This window comes from Muscardinus avellanarius, assembly GCF_963383645.1.
Source record: "Muscardinus avellanarius genome assembly, chromosome: 10".
NCBI classification, from domain to species: Eukaryota; Metazoa; Chordata; class Mammalia; order Rodentia; family Gliridae; genus Muscardinus; species Muscardinus avellanarius.
The window spans coordinates 77291440-77314186 of record NC_137796.1 but is presented as its reverse complement, the minus strand read 5'-3'; the positions used below and the strand labels follow the sequence as shown (position 1 = coordinate 77314186).

General features: G+C 48.8%; 2 protein-coding genes across 2 annotated transcripts; one reads left to right on the top strand and one right to left on the bottom strand.

Annotated features, from left to right (window-relative positions):
• Nucleotides 1–1456: 1456 nt before the first annotated feature.
• PTCD1 (pentatricopeptide repeat domain 1) lies at nt 1457–14271 on the top strand (the record flags this gene model as incomplete). Its single annotated transcript, XM_080703837.1, has 8 exons — nt 1457–1936; nt 3418–3558; nt 6179–6397; nt 7163–7264; nt 9185–9883; nt 11103–11219; nt 12033–12215; nt 14101–14271. 8 exons carry the CDS (start codon nt 1457–1459, stop codon nt 14269–14271), a joined length of 2112 nt encoding a protein of 703 aa, XP_080559963.1.
• A 539-nt stretch (nt 14272–14810) lies between these two features.
• On the bottom strand, nt 14811–22285 carry BUD31 (BUD31 homolog; the record flags this gene model as incomplete). Its single annotated transcript, XM_080704083.1, has 6 exons — nt 22259–22285; nt 21241–21371; nt 19962–20081; nt 16965–17087; nt 16397–16563; nt 14811–14861 (listed from the first exon to the last, which is right to left on the bottom strand). The coding sequence occupies exons 3-6, from the start codon at nt 20053–20055 to the stop codon at nt 14811–14813; spliced, it is 435 nt and encodes a 144-aa protein (XP_080560209.1). The 5' UTR covers nt 20056–20081; nt 21241–21371; nt 22259–22285.
• Between the last annotated feature and the right edge of the window lie 462 nt (nt 22286–22747).

Genomic DNA, 22747 nt, shown 5'->3' with positions numbered 1-22747 from the left:
TCAAACCTGTGCAATCCTCCTGTCTCAGCCTCCCAAGCACTGGGATTATAAATGTGAGCCACCATGCCTGGCTAGCCACAACTTTTGAATACCTCTTAAACACCATTCACTGTGCTAAAAAGGTCTTATTTAATTTCATTTTGTAGCCGGGTGTGATGGCACACTCTTGTAATGCCTGTATTTGGGAGGCTGAGACAGGAGGAATGCAGGTTTGAAGCCAGCCTCAGGAACTTAGCAAGGCCCTTCACAACTTGATGAGAACATTTCCAAATAAATAAAATTCGGCCGGGGGTATAACTTGGAGGTAGAATGCCTCTGGGTTCAATCGCAAGTACCAAAAAAGGAAAAAATTTAAAAAAATTATTTTGCAGTTAAAACTCTTGAGGCACAGGATGGTCAAGTAATATTTCTATCACATAGCTTTTGCCAGGATTATTAACTTGGCTCTGACATTAGCCTCCATGCTGATTTCATAATATCCATAGTTCATGGCTAACAAATGTGTACAGTGCTGTGCTGTGTATAGGAGACCAAACCTACTGCTATAGTACAGTGTGAATGACCTTATTGCTTATTGTTAATCTCAATTTGTTTGGTTTTTGTTTGTTTTTTTCAGTACTAGAGATTGAACCCAGGGACATTCTACCTCCAAGCTACACCTCTAGCTCTATTTTTTATTTTGTTTGTTTGTTTGCAATATTGACGATGGAACCCAGGGACATTCTTCTACCTTTGAGCTACATCCCCAGCCCAATTTTTTTATTTTGAAACAAGGTCTCACTGAGTTGCAAAGGGCCTCACTAAGTAGCTGAGGCTGTCTACAAACCGCGATCCTTCTGTCACAGCTCCTCAAATGCTGGGATTACAAGTGTGCTCCACCACACCTGGCTTTATTCTTTATTTTTGAAACAGGGCCTCACTAAGTAGCTGAAGCTGGCTGCGAACCTGTAATTCTTCTGTTTTAGCCTCCCAAGTACTGGGATTACAAGCGTATGCCACCATACCTGGCTTAATCTCAATTTTGAGACCAAGACCAGAGTTAGTGCTCAAAGGCCCATGGATGATTGTTTGGCAGTACTGGAATCAGAGTGAAGCTTTCTAACATCAGGGCCCACACTTAGAACTACTTCTCTTGCTGGGCGTGGTGTCACACGCTTGTAATCCCAGCATTTGGGAGGCTGAGACCGAAGGATCATGATTTGTGGACAGCCTTAGCTACTTAGTGAGGCCCTCTGCAACTTAGTGAGACCCTGTTTCAAAATAAATAATAAAAAATAGGATAGGGAGTGTAGCTCGGAGGTCAAATGCCTCTGGGTTCCATCCCCAGACCCGCCCAAAAAAAAAAAAAAAAAAAGAACTACTTCTCTTAACTTCTTTTTGCCTATGTGGCTGTAAACCTAAGTTGGCTTTTTTTGTGTTTTCTGACGTGTTCCAGCCCCTGGTGGGAAGGGCAGAGATGGACCTCATGAGACTTTCTCGGCTCTTCTCTGGCCCTTGCCCCATGAGATTGTCTGTCCTCCAGCACCTTGACCTTCTTGGAGCCCGGTGGGCAGGAGGCGGGGAGGAGCTTGCCCTGCTGAGGGCTATGTGGCCAACTCAGCCTGTGTCAAGAGCTTTTGGCAGCTCTTCCTCTCAGCTGCCTCTGGGTTGGAGATCCCAGAAGAACATGAGCAGCCTCCACTCTGACCTCAGCCAGTCCAGCCCCACGGCCACTCAGGAGGAGGAAGAGGAAGAGAACTTTGGGACTCTCTCCGACAAATACTCCTCCCGGAAAATGTTCCACAAATCAACAGCCCAGTTGTATAACCTGCGACTCAGGGAACAGAGTGTTGAAGAAGATGAGGAAGAGGAAACGGAGCCAAAATCATGGCAGGGCCGGAGAAATACCCCATATTGGTACTTCTTTCAGTGCAAACGCCTGATCAAGGAAGGAAAGGTGAGCGAACCTTGGGCTTCTGCTTCCCTGGTGACTCAGTACTTGCATGGAGCCACCTAGTCTTCCAGTCATTAAATGTTGGGATGCTCAGTGCTTGGTCCCCGGGCCTCTTTCTTCTCTGTCTTCACTCACTCTGGTGACCTGCCAACCTCATGGCACTGCCTGTCCTGGTTGCCGTAGTGTCCATGTTCATATCTCACCCTGGCATTCCCTCATGCTTATCCACAGACACCTATACACATCCAAGCCGGAACTGTTCGTTCTCAGTCCTGTTTTCCCCATACTTTTTATTGTCACTACATAACAGTCCTGTCATTCCATTTGCTCAGGTTAAGTTTCCACAGGCCATGCCGCCACCGCTGCCGCCGCCGCCTCCTCCTCCTCCTCCTCCTCCTCCTTCTTCTTCTCCCTCTCTCTCTCTCTCTCTCTCTCTCTCTCTCTCTCTCTCTCTCGGTGCTAGGGTTTGAACTCAGGAGCATTTTTTCTCCAACCTACACATTCAGCTTGATTTTTTATTCTTTACTTTGAAACAAGGTCTCACTAAGTTGCAGAGGGCCTCACTAGGTAGCTGAGGGTGTCCACGAACCTGCCATCCTTCTGTCTCAGCCTCCCTTACAAGCGTGTGCCACCATACCCAGCTTTTTAAAAATTATTTTTTATTTAATTTTTGTGGTATTGGGGATTGACCCCAGGTGCACTCTGCCTGCCTCTGAGCTATATATCCCCAGCCCTATTTTCTTTATTTTGAAACAGGGTTTCACTAAACTGCAGAGTGCTTCACTAAATTGTTGAGACTTTCTTCGAACCTGTGATCCTCTTGTCTCAACCTCCTACGTACTGGGATTACAGGTGTGCACCACAATGCCCAGCTTTTTAATTTTTAATTACCCCATTTGGTGTTTTATCTTTTTTTGTGTGTGTGTGTGGTACTGAGGATGGAACCCAGGGGCATTCTACCTCTGAGTTACACCCCCACTCCTATATTTTATTCTTTTTTTGAAACAGGGTCTCACTGAGTTGCAAAGTGCCTCACTAAGTAGCTGAGGCTGTTCGTGAACCCGTATCATCCTGTCTTAGCCTCCCAAATGCTGAGATTACAAGTGTGCATCACTACACCTGGCTCTGGTGTCTTATCTTTTTACAGATAAGAACATGAGCTCCATAGAGGCACTCCCTCTTGTTCACAGCTACCTCCCAATGCATAGGCCTTGCCTGGTTTATACTAGGACTCAATAATTATAGTTGAATGAACAGATGAAAATAATTAAGAGATGAAGGAGTGGACTGAGGATTTGGGGGAGGAGAATGGTGTAGGGAATCAAGATAGGGCCAAGCCAGGCAGCTGCATGCCAAGAAGGTTTGTATTCAGAAGAAGTATGCTCACCCCAGGGATGCGGCCCTGTACCATCTCAAGAGAGCCTCTCAGCCTCCCTGCTTCTGCTGAGAGTCTCGGAGGCCAACCTGAGTTGTCTCCCTGCTAGCTGGCCGAGGCCCTGGATCTGTTTGAGAGGCAGATGCTGAAGGAGGAGCGACTACAGCCACTTGAGTGCAACTACACGGTGCTGATTGGGGGCTGCGGGCGGGCCGGCTACCTGAAGAAGGCCTTCAGGCTCTACAATGACGTGAGTGTGGGGTGTGGTGGCAGGGCTGAGATGCCCAAGAATATGGGCTTTGGGACCAAAAAGAGCTGGGTGCAGATCCCAGGTATGCCACTTGCTCATCTTACCCTGGGCAGAAGGCTTAAGCTCCCTGGAGTCAGATTCATCATTTGTACAATGCAGGTGATTGTGAGAGGTTAATTGAGATGATATAGAAAGTCCTTCAGCGCCTGCCTGGGTACAGCGGACCCACACGGCCCCTTCCTGTCCTGCTGTCATGCTTGGTTGGTTCACATTCCTTTTGGTCCCCACACATGCACACATGTATGTACTCTACTTCCACTGTTGGGTGGGTTGTCATTGTCACTTTCAGCCAGGAAGCTATTTTCTTCATGAGTAAAGAAAGCGCCTTGCCTGGGAGGACTATCAACAAGAAGGAGAGAGGCTTTACTCCCACAGGGGGTCCTGGAAACTGGAATCCTTTTATCATTGGGAAACATCTCTCCAGGCCTGGACCTATAGCTGGAAGGAAGGGGAAGACATTGTATCTATAAATACTAAAATAACATGGCCTTCAAAGACCTCATAAGCTTAGCAAGACACTGACTGAATAAAATAGCTGGGATGTAGCTCAGTAGTAAAAGTACCCCTGGGTTCACTCTCCAGTACTGTAAGTAAGTAACTACCCAACCTAAGAAACTGTGGTGGAATCGGACAGAAGGCTTCCCTGACCAAATAGCCAGCAGAAAAGCGTTCAGATGCCAGGCAGGTAGAGCGAGCAGGAATTGTTATCCTGGTCACCAGTCGGGTAGCAAGCATCCCTCGTGTTTGGAGGATCTTTAAGTGACCACTCTGCGTATTACCTCCACAGAAGCGCCAGCCACTGTAGTTAGCCTTGTCATTCTCTATCACCTTGTTGGCTTTTTTTTTCTTTTTTCTTTTTCTGATTGAGTTATTATTTATTTATTTATTTATTTATTTATTTATTTATTTATTTGTGGTACTGGGGTTCCTGGAAGCTCTTCTACCTCCAGGCTACACTCCCAGAACTATTTTATATTTTTATTTGAAAACATAGTCTCTTAAGCTAGCACAGCTGGCTTCAAACCCGTGCGATCCTCCTGTCTCTGCCTCCCAAGTGCGGGGATTACAAGCGTGTGCCACCACGCCTGGCTATTATATTTTAATGGCACTTGGGATAGAACCCAGAGCCTCATTTGTGCTAGGTAAGCACTATGCTCCTGAGCTACATCCTTAGCCTTTTTTTTTTTTTTTCTGGTGCTGGGGATTGAACCCTGTAGCATTCTACCTCTGAGCTATACCCCCAGCCCTATTTTATTTTTTATTTTGAAATGAAGTCTCATTGAATTGTAGAGGCCTCGGCCTTACAAGTTGCTGATGCTAGCCACAAACCCTGCGATCCTCCTGTCTCAGCCTCCCAAGTACTGGGATTACAAGAGTTCACCATCATGCCCAACTTATCCCTTTTTATTTTGTTTTGAGATAGAGGCTCACTGAGTTGCCCAGGCTGGCCTCAAGCTTTCGATCCTCCTATCTCAGCTTCTAGAGTAGTTGGGATTACTACTCCTGTGCCAGGATACTCAGCTCATCTGCACTTTTTAGATGAGGAAACTGAGGCCCAGAGAGATGAAGGGACTTGTCAAAGGTCGTCCTTTTTGAGAGTTTGGAGCTGGTATTTGAGTCTCAAAATACCCAGCTCAGCCAGGTGTGGCGGCACACGCTTGTAATCCCAGTACTTGGGAGATGGAGACATGAGGGTTGTGCAAGTCCAAAGCCAGTCTCCACCACTTAGTGAGGCTCTCAACAACTTAGACCTTATTTCCAAATAAAATATAAAATAAGCCTGGGAGTTTAGCCCAGAGGTAGAAAAGCCCCTGCGTTCCATCCCAGTACCACAAAAACAAAAACAACCCAACTCTACCAAGGCTCTTTACAGACCCTCAGTGCCTTGTCGCCTGCCCTCTAGTTAGATGACCCTTTTCCAGTCAGTAGTGAGTGCCTGGCTTTACTAGGAGGTTCTCAGACTCAAGCACCAGTTGGAGGCTTGACAAACCCAGTGTCAGCTCCACTCCCAGAGTGTGTGGCTCAGAGGTCAGGCAGCCCCAAGAATGTGCATGTTGTTGGCTGTTGCTGTTGTCAGAGACCACCCGAGAATGGTACCCTGTACCCTCCTGCTGACCTCTGCAGTAACTTTTCAGGATCATGATTCATCCTCAGTTTCCCAAGGAAAGCTCCTTCGCCCATGACCCCTCAGTGAGCACTGTGGTCCCTTTCCTGGGGCAGATCCACCCTATTGCCCTTTGACAGTCAGGGTGATCTGGTTGGGCCTGAAGTAAGGGATATTGGGAAACCCCTGCTGCAAGCATCTCAGGCCCAGAGCAGCCAGACAAGTGCTCAGGGAGAACGGTTTCTTGTTGGTACCTCTGGGATGTGAGCTCTGTGTCGAGACCCTCTGGTGGGGTCAGGTTTAGATGCGGACTCTGAGGTGTCCCTGGGCCCAGCCTTAGCCCCTGGGCGGGTGGAATGCAATAAAATAAATAAAACCTCTCTAGGCCTTCTGGAGCGGCTTCTTATCTGTGTCCAGCCAACTGGAGCTGCTGCTAAGTTTCTCTCATCTCAACAGATGAAAAAGCGAGAACTGGATCCTTCAGATGCCACATACACAGCCCTGTTTAATGTCTGTGCTGAGTCCCCCTGGAAGGACTCTGCCCTGCAGAGTGCCCTGAAGCTCCGACAGCAGCTCCAGGCCAGCAACTTCCAGCTCAACCTGAAGTCCTACCATGCCCTGCTGAAGGTGGCTGCCAGGTGTGCGGACCTCAGGATGAGCCTCGATGTGCTCAAGGTGGGGGCGCCCTCCTGCCCACCCCGCCCAGGCGGGCCAGTCCCCTGTGGCAGGTGTGAAGCATAATCTCTCTGTCTTCCTTCACACAGAAGGTTCAGGAATGATGACACAACTCTGTGCCAGGTGCTGGGGTTCACAGATGGACCCAAGACCCTGTCCTCAGAAGCCTCAGGCTGACAGACAGTGGGCTGTGAGGCAGGGAAGAAGGGAGGAACAGAGGTGATAACTGGAGGGACTGGGGGTGGGGGCTTGGGAGGAGTCCATAGGGTGCTGAGTGGAAGGAGGTCTCAAGGAGATGGTGGCCAACTTCTCTATACCCAAGTGGCCAGTGGGAACTGGACTTACCGTGGGCCACATGGTCATGGAGTTCTAAAGATCCTAGATGGTCTGCCCTTCATCAGATTGAGCAAACTGAGGCCAGGGAGCTGAGTGTTTTGTCCTCACACTCGTAGCTGACCAGCCAGTGATGGACCCGGGACTTGAAACCAGCTCTCTTGATTCCAGATCTTCGCAAACATGGCTGCTGGGGAACGGAGTAGGGGAGACTTGCAGAGATACTGCCCAGACTTGCTGGGAAGAGAGGCTTGGAGGCAGTGAGAGGAGCAGTTGGGGCTTCGCAGGAGCTGATTCCAAGCCAGCCCCAGTTCCATATTTGGGCCCCTGCCTCATTGAGAAACACAGATGTAGTCCTGGCCTGAGTGACACAGACACCATCTGGCCTGCACCTAGGCCAGGCCACAGGGATTGCTTTGTTTCTTCCCCCAGGAAATTGTTCACAAGGGGCATGTGGTCACAGAGGAGACCTTCAGTTTCCTGCTCATGGGCTGCATCCAGGACAAGAAGATGGGCTTCCGACACGCCCTGCAGGTCTGTCCCTCCCACCCTGCCTTCCTGCCCTGTGCACCTGTGGCAGGGGTACAAACAGTGTTGCTCTGTACATTTCTTTGAGCACTTTCTACTGCCCAGTGCTGGGTATTTTCATATTTGCCATCTTTCGACCTTCTCAGCAGCCGTTGCAGGTTGCACTGCATCTCTGTTTTATAGGTGGCAGGGAGAGGAGGCTGGTGGAGGTACTGAGGCTGCCCCTCCAGTGAGGCTACAGCCAGCCCCTGGCTCTGCTGTTCTGCTGGATGGCCAACCCAGACCCTCTAAACTTGTGGTTGCTCATCACCTGCAGCATGCTTACTGGGGTGTGTTCAGCCCACTTCTATCAGCATCTCTGCAGGTGCAACTCAGGAATGTATACTTTATCTCAAAGTTTTACCTGCCTCTGGAATCCCAGCTAAAAGCCCAGACATAATCCTCATCCTGTGGGGAGTTGGTGTTGATGTTGGTGTCACAGTTGTTTCCATGGCTTCTCAGTCATCCCAAGTCCTCCATCCTAAAGTGTGCTCCACAGATCAGCAGCAACAGCTTCATCTGGACCTCCTGTGTCCAAATCTGCATTTTAGCAAGCCAGCTGGGCACTTTCATAGTCTGAGCCCCCTGCAGATCTTCACAGCCCATATGCAGAGTCCTTGGAAGCAGTGACAAGCTGGCCAGCCAGCTTATAAGCCTTCTCATAGTGAAAAGTAGCCAAGATACAGTTCCTCCCACTCCTTGACCTAGATCTGTTCTAGTGTATGTGTGTCCTAAACCTCCATTGTCAACCATTCCTTGGCGGGTATGGTTGCCAAGATTCTTACTTTCTCAAAACCCTGCCTGGTGGACAGTGGTCTTTTTGCAGGATCTCCCAGCTGGGGCCTGATCTGTACTCCTCTCCCTACCATCCACCACCCTCTTCTCTGAAGGGCAGGGTGTCAGATGCAGGCCCTGACCTCATGTTGGATGTAGACACCAGGTGAACCCACAAAGCAGAGTGAACTTGTGCTGTTTTAGAAGCAGCATGGTCTTGGTGAGTGTCAGAGGTCCCAGAAATGATCAGAGCCATGTTGGTTGATTACACACTTGAATGTACTAGATGCCATGTTACAGAGATGAGAATGATCTCATCTCACGATGAAATGAGGCTCCCAGCTAGTGAGGGGTGCAGGGCTTCAGCCGCAGCCTGCCTGACCCCTGCACCTGACGCTGGCTCCGAATTTGGCTTTGGCTTGCCCTGCACTGGGATATCAAGGAGGTCTGAGTGTCTGAGTGCTTCAGCACTGGAGTCTTGGGAGGTACTGCTGAATCCCAGCTATAAAGGTCAGCCTAGACTCTTCTAGAAGTTAGCCTCTCTGGCCATCCTTTCCTTAGGGAAGAACAGAGAGAAGGTGGGCAGAGAACCTGGGTAAGGTCCCTGGGGAGAGGCGGAGGGATGAGACTATGGAAACTTCAGGTCAAATTTAAGAAGAGAGAGGAGTTGTTGGCCCCCATGAAGCCTCCTGGGAGTTTTTACTTGTCGGAGCCTCTTGTTAGGCTAAATACTTTCCAGATTCTTCTCCTGCCTTGTTTTTTTTTTTTTTTTTTTCTCTTATTTCTTTTCCCTTAAGATGGCGTCTCATTATGTTGTCAATCTAATCTTGAATTCCTGGTTTCAAGTGATCTTCCTGCCTCAGCCTCCCATATGCTGGAACTAAAGATGCATGGCACTGTGTCTTGCGTTTTTGTGTGTGTGGTGGTGCTGGGGAAGGGATCCAGGACATCATGCATGCTAGACAGACAAGTGCTCTACCACCAAGCCATACACCTAACCTTCTCACGACTTTTGAGTTTGCTTGTCTAACTGCTGACTGCCAGCTGCCAGCATCCACCTGTGCTGAAGGTGCTTATGAGACTAGAGCGCTAAGTTTGCCTCTCCCCCAGCAGGTGTGGAGGCAGATGCTGAGTCTGGGGCTCAAGCCAAGTCGGCACGGCTACAACCTGCTCTTGGGGGCAGCTCGAGACTGTGGCCTAGGGGACCCAGAAGTGGCTTCCAGGCTGTTCCTGAGCCCAAGGGAGGAGACAGTCCTGCTCCCAGGAGGCAGGCGACGGGCAGGGAGAAGAGGCCAGACCCAGGCAGGTGACGGTGTGTTGACCAGACTGCATGTGGAGGCCCTGGAGAGGCAGCTCTTTCTGGAACCTCAGGCACTTGAGGGGCGTCCAGAGCCTTTGGAAGCTAGGATGGCCATCAAGGCCCAGCCTGAGGTAGAGACCACGGCAGAGCCTAACCACAGAGTGGCCCTCATCCCAGTGACCCCGAAGTCATCTCCCCTGGAGATGGAGGTCAACCTCCTGACTCTTGGCGCCATCTCCCCGGCTGTGGTCTCCTTTGGCACAGTGACCACCCCTGCTGACAGACTGACCTTGATGGGGGGCCTGGAGGGCTTCCTGGGCAAGATGGCGGAGCATGGGCACCAGCCTGACATCAAAACCCTCACACTGCTGGCTGAGGTGGTGGAGCCTGGGAGCCCTGCGGAATTTTCGCTGCTAACTATCCTGGACAAACACCAGGTGGAGGCCGACGTGACATTCTTCAACACACTGATAAGGAAGAAGAGCAAGCTGGGAGACTTGGAGGGGGCGAAGGTAAGAGGCTCTTTGCTGGGGACTCTCCTCCCCTCTGACTGTGGAACATGCTTCACCCATCAGCAGGCACATCTGGAGCCCTGTGCCAGGCCTAGCCCTGGTTGAAGCTGGGAACTGAGCCACAAACCAGCCAGATGTGCCCCTGCCATCGGCGTGGAACTGCAGATTGGTGGGGAAGGGAGACCAGGAGGGTGAAAAGTAGGCTGGTGCTCTGGGAACGGCTCTGGCGTCACTCAGCCAGGCTTGAGGTGTCACCCAAGGAGGCAGCCTCTGACGGCTCCCCTGGGCGTCCTCGCCTTCACTCCGCCTCCCTGACACTGCATATACTCTGCTAGATGCCCTTCTCAGAGCTGCGTGTCCATTCACCTCTACCCATCACGCCAGGAAGTATCACTGGTATGCGCAGGCTTTCCACTTCAGCTTGGGGATGTTGGGGTCTTCACAGAGTTTTGTCCATTCACATGACAAGTTTTTACATGATGCGTTTTTGCTAGAAGCACTGTTGTGGGCACTTGTGAGGGTCCAAGGTGAGAGATATGGCCTCTACCTTCGGACCCACAGTACAGAGCATACCTTCCTGTGGACAAGCTAAACATGTCAGAGCGCTTTACCAGTGGACTTCCCCGCCTAACCCAGCCAGCCTGAAGGGTACCCTCGTCCTTCACCCTGCCCAAGGCTCATTGAACCAGCACTTCTCACGCAGTGGTCAGTCTTGCCTCCTGCTCTGGACATGAGCACCTGGGGCAGCTGGTAGGAGGGCCAGGAATATGAAGGGCATTAATGGAGGCAGGCAGGCTGGCAGGGGCCATGCTAATTCAAAAAAGCCAGAACTAGGAATGGCCATGGCTGAGGACACGAGGAGCATTTTAGAGCTTGGTGACCATACACAGAGGTGGGCGGGTAATCAGCTGCAAACTCCAACTGGCAGATGACCACTTCATTCACTGGAACTCTGTTCGGCCGTATGTCCTTTAGGATGTCAATGAGATAAGCGTAGTCCGGCTTCTTGAGGGCACACATGCTGGTCCTGTGAGGAGGGCTGGATGGGACTCAGACTCCTAGAGCTGAGTTGTGGCCAGCGTCATGATGCAGTCGGCAGAGGGAGTCCTCTGAGCAAAGCTGTGCCCTTGGAGTCTCAGGCATCCAACCAAAGGCTTCCCCAGAATGTCTCGCCAGGGCAGGGGGGTTACAGATTGCGCTGACATGTCTGTCTTCACAGGCGCTGTTGCCAGTCCTGGCAAAAAGGGGAATCATTCCCAATCTGCAGACATTCTGCAACCTGGCTATTGGGTGCCGTAGGCCTAAGGATGGTCTGCAGTTGCTTGCAGACATGAAGGTGAGTGGATCTAGGCCCAGGCAGGATGCCTGTGATGCTGGGGAGCACTTTGGAGTTCTCAGGAAGAAAGTTGGGGGGCAGGTCTCTGCACTGAGGGATAGGGCAAGTGTTCTCTCACTTCTGGTGAAGAATGGCCATAGTCCCCATTTTGGAGCAAGTAGACTGAGTCACTGGCAAGGTGAGCAAAGGGTGTTCCCATCTTGAAAAAGACGGTGTGGGGTGCAGCGGAGGGGTGGGTGAGCCTCAGTACCCCAGAGGGATGGGACATATGTCTAGAGCAGAGATGGATAGGAAGTCCTGGGGACAAGGGCAGTTTTCACAGCCCTTAAACAGTTCTGACACATTCTACCAGCCCCCACTGAGACTTTGCTGAGTGGATTTGATCTGACCACAGCAGAGGGCGCTTCCTGGGAGCCATATTGTTTATGTCCTCCACATAGGTCACTCAGGCAATGCTGGTTGCTTTCTTGGGCTGACCACAATCTTCCAGTGACCGTGTTGTTACCAGCAGACTCAGCCAGGAGGAAGGAGGCCGTGCCTTCTGCCTTATTTTTTGCCCAAGTTTGTTATTTCAGATCATCATGGTCTTCAGAGTTCTTCAGGGCTGAAGGTGTGGGGCAAACTTGCCTTCCTTTGGAAGGGAGAAGACAGCCCTTTGTTGCTATGAGGCTCCTCCTTTTTATTCCTGGTGGCTGGTCTTTAGAGCAGGCCTGACTGGCAGGGTAATATCCTAAGCTGTCATGAGACTACCCCAGCAGGCTATTTTCTCCCAACAAATGCCATTTTTCTAATTATGTGATTCCCATGTTCCAGGAATCCCAAATGACACCCAACACGCACATCTACAGTGCCCTCATCAATGTGGCTCTGAAGAAGCTAGACTACGCCTATCTCATCGACATCCTGAAGGACATGCGGCAGAACAGGGTCCCAGTGAATGAAGTGGTCATCCGCCAGTTGGAGTTTGCAGCCGAGTACCCACCCACCTTTGATCGTGTATGTGCACCAAGCTCTGAAATGCTCCTGTGTTTTTAGCCATGGCCATTCCTGGTTCTGGCCTTTTAGAATTGGCATTCCCTTGCTTAAAATTGTCCATCAGCCTTGCTTAGGAGGAACCTCAAAGCCCATAGGCCAAAGCCAGTGAGTCCTTGTCCAGTGGCTCATTTCCTCTCAGGCCAGCCAGCCCTCATTGGTTGACCACTGGTCCCATGGCCTCCTTGCTGGCTCAGGATGTCTGTATTTCCTCTGCCTCACATAGACCCACCTGCTTCACTCTCCTCCTCTAGGATACTGCTTAAATAGCTGTTTCTCAGATTCCCTGCTGCTGCCTCCCCATCATGCCCTGTAACATGTTGTCCTGTTCCTTATGTCCCAGTTTGTGGTCTGTGTCCACATGTATATCTCTTGCCTTTGCTGAGGCTTCTAGAGGTGGAGACTGCATTGGTCACTTGGGTCCTAAGTGCCTGCACATTGGACGTGCTTAATGGGCTACTGTCTTTTCAGTGGGTGGGCAGTGGCAGTGGTGGGACTCATTGGATAATGCCCCCTTGCTTGCTGCTGCTGCAAGGATATTAGACTCTGGAATTTATCTTTAAGGTCTGTTGGGTTATACCCTGTGCTGAGCATCTTCAGAGGATTGAGGGTGACAGTGGCCTCAACCCAGGTAGGAAGGGAGACAGGAAATGGGCAAGGTCACACCAAGCCCCGTGGCAGAGGTTCAGGGATGACTTGAGGGTGTGGCACTTGAGTGCTGTTTTAAAGGCTGAGTAGGAATGAGAGGGACAGGATGGCAGTTTGAAAGGCAGAGGGCAGAGCTGCCATGTTTGGACTCTTCCCATGGATTCCTCAGAATTCTTTATATATTTTGTGTACTAATCTTTTGTCAGCTGCATGTTTCAAATATTTCCTGTGAGTGGATATTCTCTTCACTCTGGTACAGGGCACACCACTTGTGGTCTTTTCAGCTTCAACTCAGTAGTCACAAGACTGCCCCAGGCCTAAAGTTTATTATATTCAAATCATAGGTTCTATGATGGTAGACTTGTTTATATTTCTATTTGTGATTCTGTCAGGTTTTGCTTTTTGTATACTTTCAGGCTATAAGGTACATTCAAGTTTGGAATTGCTAAATGTGGTTGAATCAAACTTTGTATTGTACATGGCAACAGTCTTTATTTCTCATCATATTTTGTCTATTTTTTCTATGTAGCCCCTAGGTTCTTTCAGTACCTATCTGGTATGTCCCATTTCTCCTTTTTTTACCACCCCTACATGGAGATGCACAAAGTGACGGGTCAGAAGGTGCCTGTGGTGCTGCGCAACACCTTGGGAATTCTCAGGAAGAAAGTTGAGGGGGAGGCAGCAGGTCTCTATACTGAGGCAGGATAAACTGGGTTGGGGATAGGGCAAATGCTATCCCATTTCTGGTGGAGAATGGCCATTGCCCCCGTTTTGGAGCAAGTAAACTTTGAGCCGTTGGCACAGAAAGCATGGTAGCTGTGCTGAGAGAAGTGCTTAGCAGCCTGCAGGGGCAAAGTTGGTGGGACCCACTGATTCTAGCTTAGGTGGCTGGGGTGACACCCACAGGTTGGGCAGCACCACAGCACACATTTAGGAAGATATTTGGTAGTTGTGGGTGAGTCTAGCTTACCTCATGGTACTACAACTTTGCCTAGAATCTTCTTTCTTAATGATAGCAACTCCCATATTAAACATTGACAGCTTTTCTGCATAATCCTGTAGCCTCCAGGAAGAGGGAACAGCAGGGTCAGCTTCCCTAAGGCCTGAGCCAGCTGCTTTGCTTTGGGATTAGCCATGTATGATAGGCAGTGATTCTGATCATCAAAGGACACCTCTGAACCCCATGCTTTTCCAATTGCAGTACAGAGGGAAGAACACCTACTTGGAGAAGATCGATGGCTTCCGAGCTTATTATAAACAGTGGCTGAAAGTGATGCCAGCAGAGGAAACCCCCCACCCCTGGGAGAAGTTCCGGACCAAACCCAAGGGAGACCCAAACGCTGGTGTGGATGGAGGCCATGAGGACAGGTGATGGAGCACACAGCTGGAACAAAGAGCTCTGCCATCACAGTGCCTGGTGGGAGCTCCAGGAGTCCCTTCCATATTACAGACAAACGAGTGTACTGATGTTGCCTTAACGGAAGAGGAGCTGCATCATTTTGTAGGCACTTGCATGAGGACACTCAGCCTGGGTGCCAAAGATCACAGCAGATCCAAGAGCAGTTGGGGGCAACCTTTGCATACCTTAGTGTCTCCCAAGCCTGAGAGGTTGTTAACCCATTGCTGATGAATAAAGTACACTTGTTCAGGGTCACACAGTACCTGTGAGGTAGAGCCAGGCCTCCCTACCTGCTGCTCTGAAAGAATGGACACAGGGCCTAAGAGGTTTCAAGATTTTATTTCTACAAATCACAGCTGATGAACATCGAAGGCTTCACCTGTAGAGAAGACATGCCCAACTCAGGCCTGAGGCACTGTTCTGAGAAGAGCTACTCCCAGAAAGGGGGTGGCATAACAGGCAGGAACCTGCACAGTCTAAAGTCCAGGATGGAGGGTCAGAGTCTGAGGGCCTCAGCCAGAGCAGCCCCGACAGCCACAATGTGTGCATTCGATGATGCGGCCCTGCAAAAGAGAACAGCAGAGATGTGGCACTGAGACATCACAGCCCTGCGCACCCATACACAACAACACTCTTTTGGAGAAGGTGCCAACAGGACATTCCCTGCAGGACATCCCTCAGAAACCCTTCCTTGATGGTTCAACAGGGGGCTTTCAGTTCCTTCATGAAAATGTAAACACCTGCTATCAACACTGAAGTTCATCTCTGTGTGCATTAATTTATGCAAATTCAACACACACAGCAGCCAGGCATGGTGGTGCATGCTTGTAATTCTAGTACTTATAAGGCTGAAATAAGAGGATCACAGGTTTGTGGCCAGCCTCCATAAGTTAGTGAGACCCTGTTTATAAAGAAACAAAATAGGGCTGGGAACATAGCTCAGAGGTAAAATGTCCCTGGGCTCGATATTCAGCACCACACACACACACACACAGACAAAAATCAACATACACATTTGCCAAAAAGAAAAAAATCTGTATGGATGAGTTTAGTTACTCTATTAGTTCACTGAGGTGTGTTATGGCCCAGAGGGCTCAGTAGGGGTCTCAGTGCCCCTCTGCTGGGACAACTGATGATAGGAACATGGGAGCAGAAGGGCGTGCACTGGAGTTCCTAGGGTCAGCAAAAGCTTGCCCCATAGGCCCTGGAACAGTAGTTTCTTTATCCAAATTCTTTTTTAGATGAACAAGACCTTGGTCTAAGCAAATAAGACCCTCTAGTGAAACACAGCTAAGTCTAGGGCAGCTTCTAGTAGGCTGAGGCAACACCCCAGTGGTCTCCCAGGAGTGGGCTTGGGCCGCTCTCCACCCCTCCTGCCTCATCAGAGCACTAACACCCAGAGCCTTCCCTCTGGAGGGGCTCTCACTCTCCACTGCTCAGAACATGGCCATGCTCACGCTTCCAGCTGGTGTAGGAAGATGGAGCTGCCTTCTGAGTTAATGCCCTCAGCACTGGCTGAAGCTCAGCATAAAAGGTGCCAAGGGATATGAAGTGAGGCACATGTGGGACGTCAAGGGGAAAAGGCCAAGCTGGGAGATGGGCCGGCCATTTGCTGGGGGCAGCATGACACAACCCAGGGAACATGCCCCTAACTTAGGCCTCCCTGCCTTCTGCAGTCCGTTTCACATGGGCTCAAGCTGCCTGTGCTCAGCCATCACACACCACCACTCCTGTGGTACTTGGCTTAGCTTTGCAACAGAAAGTTCTGACAGAAACTGAGTGATGACAATAAAGACCAGGGAAAGGGACGGGATCCCCTGCTGACCGGCTGCCCCTCCCTGGTCAGCCTTCTGCCACCTCATGGGTAGGTCCTGCCCAAGTAAGGAAAGGGGCTCAGTTACTTTCCAAAGGTAGAGCTGAGACATAACCAGATTACTGCTGAACCTGACCTAGCATAGATCCCTGAATAGGACTCACTCCTAGGAAGGCTGGCCAGCAGGACCCCAGGGACAAAACTGCATTCCAGCCAAACCCCACTTAGAGTAGACTAGGGTAGAGTTTTGAACTGAAAATAACATCAAACTCAATCAGCCATTACCACTTCCAGCTTGCTTTTTGGAACCCGGCAAATGCAGTTCGTTCCAAAATTGGTATCCCGAGTCTGAATGCATCGCAGACAGCATAAGTTCTCATACCCCTGCTTTTTCCACTTTGCAATCAAATTTTTGTCTGCATAGCCTTCTTTAATACAATATTCATAAAGTTCTGTCAAAAAGATGGGAAAAAACATCAGACCATGGTGTAACAACCCTGTCTCCACCCTTGATTAAAATGAAAGATTTCCCCAGTTTTCGTGGTAAGAAAACTCATGATGCTTGCTGAGGCTCTAAGGATAAGAATCACGAACAACTGTGAAAAATGGGTGTGGTGGCGCACACTTGGAATCCCAGCATTTGGGAGGCTGAGACAAGGGTTGCAGGTTCGAGGACAACCTCAGCAATTGCATCAACCTAGTGAGACCTTATTTCCAAATAAAAATAAAATAGGGCTTGGTGGTATAGTTGGGAGGTAGAATGCCCCTGGTCTCAAACCCCAGTGCCACACACAAACAATAATTCTGAAAGCTACTCAAATTCAAAGGACCAAGAAAGAATTTAGCCAATTACCTCTGCTTATGGCCTTCCGCTTGTAAAAGAGGTCAAAGATGTAACGGGTTTTCTGGTGGTGGATCCTGAATATGGGCCATAGAGATTCCACTTTCCTCTTTCCCTCGTGAGGTTCTGTTTCAGCTGGGAAGAAAAAAGTGTGTTTGGGAAAATGGTCTCCAGGATGGAATGTCTTGTTTTTTTCCCCCAGTAACTACAGATATAATGGCTAAATACCACCTTACACCTACTAAGACAGCTATAAAAATGGATGACAACAGGTGTTGGAGAGAATATAGAGAAACTGGAATCCTCATACACTGCTGGTGGCAATGTTAAATGGCGTGGCCACTGTGGGAAATAATTTGGCTATTCCTTAAGAATTTAAATGCAGAGTTACCAAATGACCCAGGAATTCCACTCCTAAGTATATATACCAAAGAGAACTGAGAACACATGCAAACTTGTAGGTGCATGTTTATAGAAGCCAAAAAAGTAGCAACAACCTTGGCTAGACCACACTAGCAATAGAAGAAATTAAATACTAATAGAAGCTACAATGTGAATGAATCCTGAAATGTCCTGAAAACTGATTGTGGTGATGGCTGCAGAGTTCTATGAATGTATTAAGAAAGTCAGGCATGGTGGTACATGCTTGTAATCCTAGTACTTAGGAGACTGAGACAGGAGGATCCTGGCCAGCCTCCACTACTCAGCGAGGCCCTCCGCAACTTAAGACTGTTTCAAAATAAAAAATAAAAATATAGCTTGAAGGTAGAATGCCCCTGGTTCCATTTCCAGTACCACATTAAAAAAAAAAAAAAAAAAAAAAAAAAAAAAAAAAAAAAGAGCCAGGCATGGTGGAGTACTCTTGTAATCCCAGCACTTAGGAGGCTGAGACAGGAGGATCACAGAGGTTCCAAGGCAGCCTCAGCTACTTAGTGAGGCTCTCAGCAACTTAGTGAGACCCTGTTTCCAAGTTAAGTATAAAATAGGTCTGGGAGTATAGCCTGGAGGTAAAAAAAAAAAAAAAAAGCCCCTGGGTTCCACCCTCACCACAAAAAACAAAACCCTCTTAATTGGATGCTTTAGAAGGACAAATTTTACTGGATGTGACTTATATCTCAATGAAGTAGATATTTAAGAAAAAGAAGGTAAATGATTTGAACTAAAATTTTATTTTTTGGGGGGTGACATGAAGACTGGACCCAGGGTGTCTACCCCTGAGCTACATCCCCAGCGTAGAGACAGGGTCTTGCTAAGTTTCCCAGACTGGCCTTGAACTGTGATCCTCCTGCTTCAGCCTCCAGAGTACTGGGATAATAGGCGTGTGCCACCATGTCCAGCTTTTGTTTTATATTTAAAATGCCTTTTTAAGCCAGGCACGGTAGTATGCTTGTAATCTGATACTTGGGAGGCTGACAAAGGAGAATTGCACTTGAAAGCCAGCTTCTTGTAATGCTAGTACTTAGGAGTCTGACACAGGAGGATTGCAGGTTCAAAGCCAGACTTGGCAACTTACGTCCTCCACAATTTAGTGAGCCTGGTTCCAAATAAATAATATCGAGCTGGGGGTATAACTTGGAAGTAGAATGTCTCTGGGCTCAATCCCCAGTACCAAAATAAATAAGCAAAATGCCTTTTTAATTAGATAAATGAGAAAATACAGATTTAAAAAAAAATCACTCAGGCCAGACATGGTAGTACACATCTGTAATCCTAGTATTGGGGAGGCTAAGATAGGAGAATCGCAGGTTTAAGATCAGCCCCAGCAACTTAGAAAGGATCTCAGAAACTTAGTAAGACCTTGTTTGAAAATGGTTTGCGGACAGCCTCAGCTACTTAGTGAGGCTCTTTGCAACTCAGTAAGACCCTGTTTCAAAATAAAAAGAATAAAAAAGTAGGGCTGGGGCTGTAGCTTATAGGTAGAATGCTCCTGGGTTCTATCCCTAGTACCACCAAAATAAATAATTAAGACTGGGGGTTAGCTTGGAGGTAGAATATCCCTGAATTCAACCTCCAATACTACAAATTAAAGAATAAAAAATTAAATTAAATTAAAAAAGGGCTGGGGCTGTAGCTCAGCGGTAGAATGCCCCTAGGTTCCACCCCCAGTACCGCAAAAAACAAAAACCAAAAAAACCAGAGTACTTCCAAGTACCTATATTTTTTATGATTTTAAATACACATCTAGAGCCGGGCGTGGTGGTGCACGCTTGTAATCCCCGCGCTTGGGAGGCTGAGACAGGAGGATTGCACAGGTTCGAAGCCAGCCTCAGCTACTTAGTAAGGCTTTCAGCAACTTAGTGAGACCCTGTTTCTAATAATATAAAACAGGTCTGGGAGTATAGCCCGGAGGTAGAAAGCCTCTGGGTTCTACCCTAGTACCACACACACACACAAATTAAATACAAATCTACACAACATAGTAAATAATTATGGATAAACTATTTGACCTATATTGAAACAGGGTCTAAGTTGCAGGAGGTCTTAATAAATTGCTGAAGCTGGCCGCAAACCTGCAATCTTCATCTCAACCTCCCAGGTACTGATATTACAAACATGCATCACCATGCCCAGATCTCCCTATAGGTTTTGTATTCAAGTTGGTCAAAAGAACTTTTTTTGGAGCAGTGGTAAAAAATTAAATGAATTGGTTTCTGAGTCTCAGATTACCAAAGGCTTGTAATCCCAGCTGCTTGGGAGTCTGAGGCAGGAGGATTGCAGATTCAAGGTCACCTTGAACATCTTAGCAAGACTATCTCAAAATAAAAAATAAAAAGGGTTGGGGATATAGTAGAGTACTCCTGGGATTGATTCCAAGTACTGCAGAAAAAACAAAAACACTTTTTTGAAGACCTTTTCTTCAATGTTATTTTACTCTCCAGTACTTGCAGTACTCTGAGTTAATGCAAAACAAAGTATACCAGTGCTAGCTCCTTACATTGAACTTGCCTAGACCTGGAAGACCTAAGCCCATTACCCTCCAGCAGCCCAAGAGAGGAGAACTCTACTCACCTTCCCTCATCTTTTGATCCAATTCATCCAGTGTTGGCTCAATCAATTCCCAGCCATCTGGGGGAGCTTTCCGGCTTCTTTTGACTTTAGGCATTTCCCTACAAGATAATGTGCGAAGACCTGGGGGGAAAAAATTAAATGAATTGGTTTCTGAGTCTCAGATTACCAAAGGCCTTTGCCAGCCAGCCACTATTTGAGTCCATATTCACTTCCTTAAAGCATCATAAACTTGAGTGTATAGGAAAGAACTTTGAATCCAAAGTGCCTGGATTCAAATTCTGATTCTGCTATTTACCCATTGTGATTTGTTTATTTGTTTTGGGGACTGAACCCAAGGGTGTTTTACCTCTCAACTATACCCCCAGCCCTATGTTATTTTTTATCTTGAAATAAAGTTTCATTTAGTTGTTAAAGGCCTCACTAAGTTGCTAAGACTGACTGTGAACCTGTGATCCTTCTGTCTCAGCCTCCCAAGTACTGGGATTACAGGCATGCACCACCAGGCCCAGCTTTTATTTTCACAGCGATCCTCCTGTCTCAGCCTCCCAAGTACTGGGATTACATACATGGCTGTACTACCATGTCCAGCTTCCTATTGTGATATTTCAAAAGCTACTTAAACTCCTTGAATCTTGGTTTCCTCATCAGTAAAATGGGGATAATAGAACCTACCTTATAGAGCCATTGTGAAGAATTATAATTAATGTCACCATGTATCATGCCTGGGATAAAGTGTGTGCTCAATGGAATTTTGGTCTTATTATTAACATCGATAAAATTCTGTTTCTATACTATATGTTGGGAACACAGAAAAGGATTTAAAACACAGCCTCTGCTCCCGAACAGGGTGATATTTTAGTAAAGAGAAACAGTTGTAAGGCAATTACAGTAGACTGTGAGAAAGACTACAGTTGACGGAGCCAAGGGCATGAATGTTTAAAAGGGAAGGGGTGGCTGGGCGAGGCTATGTATGATTGTAATCCCAATACTTGAGAGGCTGAAACAGGAGGACTGAAGGTTCAAGGAAGACCTAGAGAGACCCTGTATCAAAAAAGGGCTGGGGTGAGCCGGGCGTGGTGGTGCATGCCCTGTGCTTGAGAGGCGGAGACAGAAGGATGGTGCAGGTTTGAAGCCAGCATTGCTGGCTTAAGAGACCCTGTTTTTAAAAAAAAAAAAAAAAAAAAAAAAGGCTGGGGTGTAGCTTGGAGGTAAAGTGCCTCTGAGTTCAATGCCCAGTTCTACACACACAAAGGAGGATGTGGCTGTAAAACCACAGTACCTTAGGAACTCTCAAGAGTGAAACAGAAGATCTCTGGTCTCTGCAGTTTCAGGCTTGGCCTTTTGCCCAGCTCAACCAACTATCCTGTGACTTTGGAGAGATCACTTTCCGTCTTTGGTCCTCAGCCTCATCTGTAAAGTGAGGAGTAGATTACCCAATTGCCAGTCTCTTTTAGATCCAGAGAACATATTCTATAAAGTCAGGTAAAGCCTATTTGCCAGTCCAAATCTAAACAACAAAGCATTTTCAGTGCAGCATTCCCTAGATGACAAAGACACTTCAGGTTACCCCCCACGTTTAAGTATAGCAGATTCATCTCTCCCAAATTCATTCAGTCCCTCCTACAGTAAGGTGACCGACATTTACAAAGCCCCTCCCCCAGTTTCTCTTCATAAATTCTCCATAACAGCTCTATAGATGAAGAACCAAACCCTAAGAAGTGGAGTAAATCGCACAGCTGGGAATTGGCAGAGCCTGACTCTAAGTGTTTCTGGCTCCAAAATTTGTGGGTTTTGCACTGGTCCCCTCGGCGCTGAGGCTAAAGATGGATGGGCGTACTGCCTGTGACAAGAGAGTCACCTTCCTCTCGAGCAGGTCAATTCGAGGGCCCTGGTCTGACTTAGGATTCACACGAGGGCTCTCGAAGGAAGTAACAAATGAAGAGGAAAGAGGTGTTGGGCGATGCAGAGGCAGGGGAGCTGGGGGAAAGAGGCGAAGGGGGTGGGGAAGGATCGTAGGTATAGCTCACAAAGAGGAAGGCATCTGAACTAGGGCTAGCAGAGGGGGGGAAAGAAATAAGGACAGCAGTATCTGGACAGAAAACAACCTCAGCAGAGAAAACGGTATGAAAAGAAGCCACGAAGCAAAAAAGACCTCAAATCTACCATGCCCTCGGCAAAACCAAAAAGGCGCCAGCTCTGGCCTATCCGTGCAGATGCTCAGATGGTTCTCAGGCCTTCGGCGCCGGCCCGAGCAGTTACCAAGGTCTAATACTCGAAAAAAGAGGATAAACACTCACCGGAAGACGCAGAGCCGAGGCCGCCGCTCCTCTGTTGACGGCTTCCGTCCCTCGGGGGTCCTTTCACGAAGAGGCCCTGCGGAGCCCCGCCCCGCGCCGCGCGCGTATTGCGTCATCTTAGGTGTCCGCAGCGCTGCCTGTGTGGAATTCCGGCGCCACTGTGACCCTTTGGCCTCACTTCCCGGGAAGTGGCCGCCAGAGATACGCATCTCCTCAGACGGGGAAACTGTAGACGCGGTTGCCTGGCAGCGCGCGGGCGGGCCTGAAGTCAGGCGACTCGTAGGACAGTCCGCCTTCGGACGCCGGCCTCGGGGAGGTCCCGGTTCTCGCAGCGACTGCGGCGGCGGCGGCGGCGGCGGCGGCGCGCGAGGAGGGCTGGGCCGGGCGGAAGAAGTCGAGCTCAAGGCAGTTCCGGTTCCGGTGTCAGTTCGAGGCGCCGCCGCCGCAGTCGCCGGAGCCGCGATGCCTAAAGGTGAGGGGCGGGCGCGC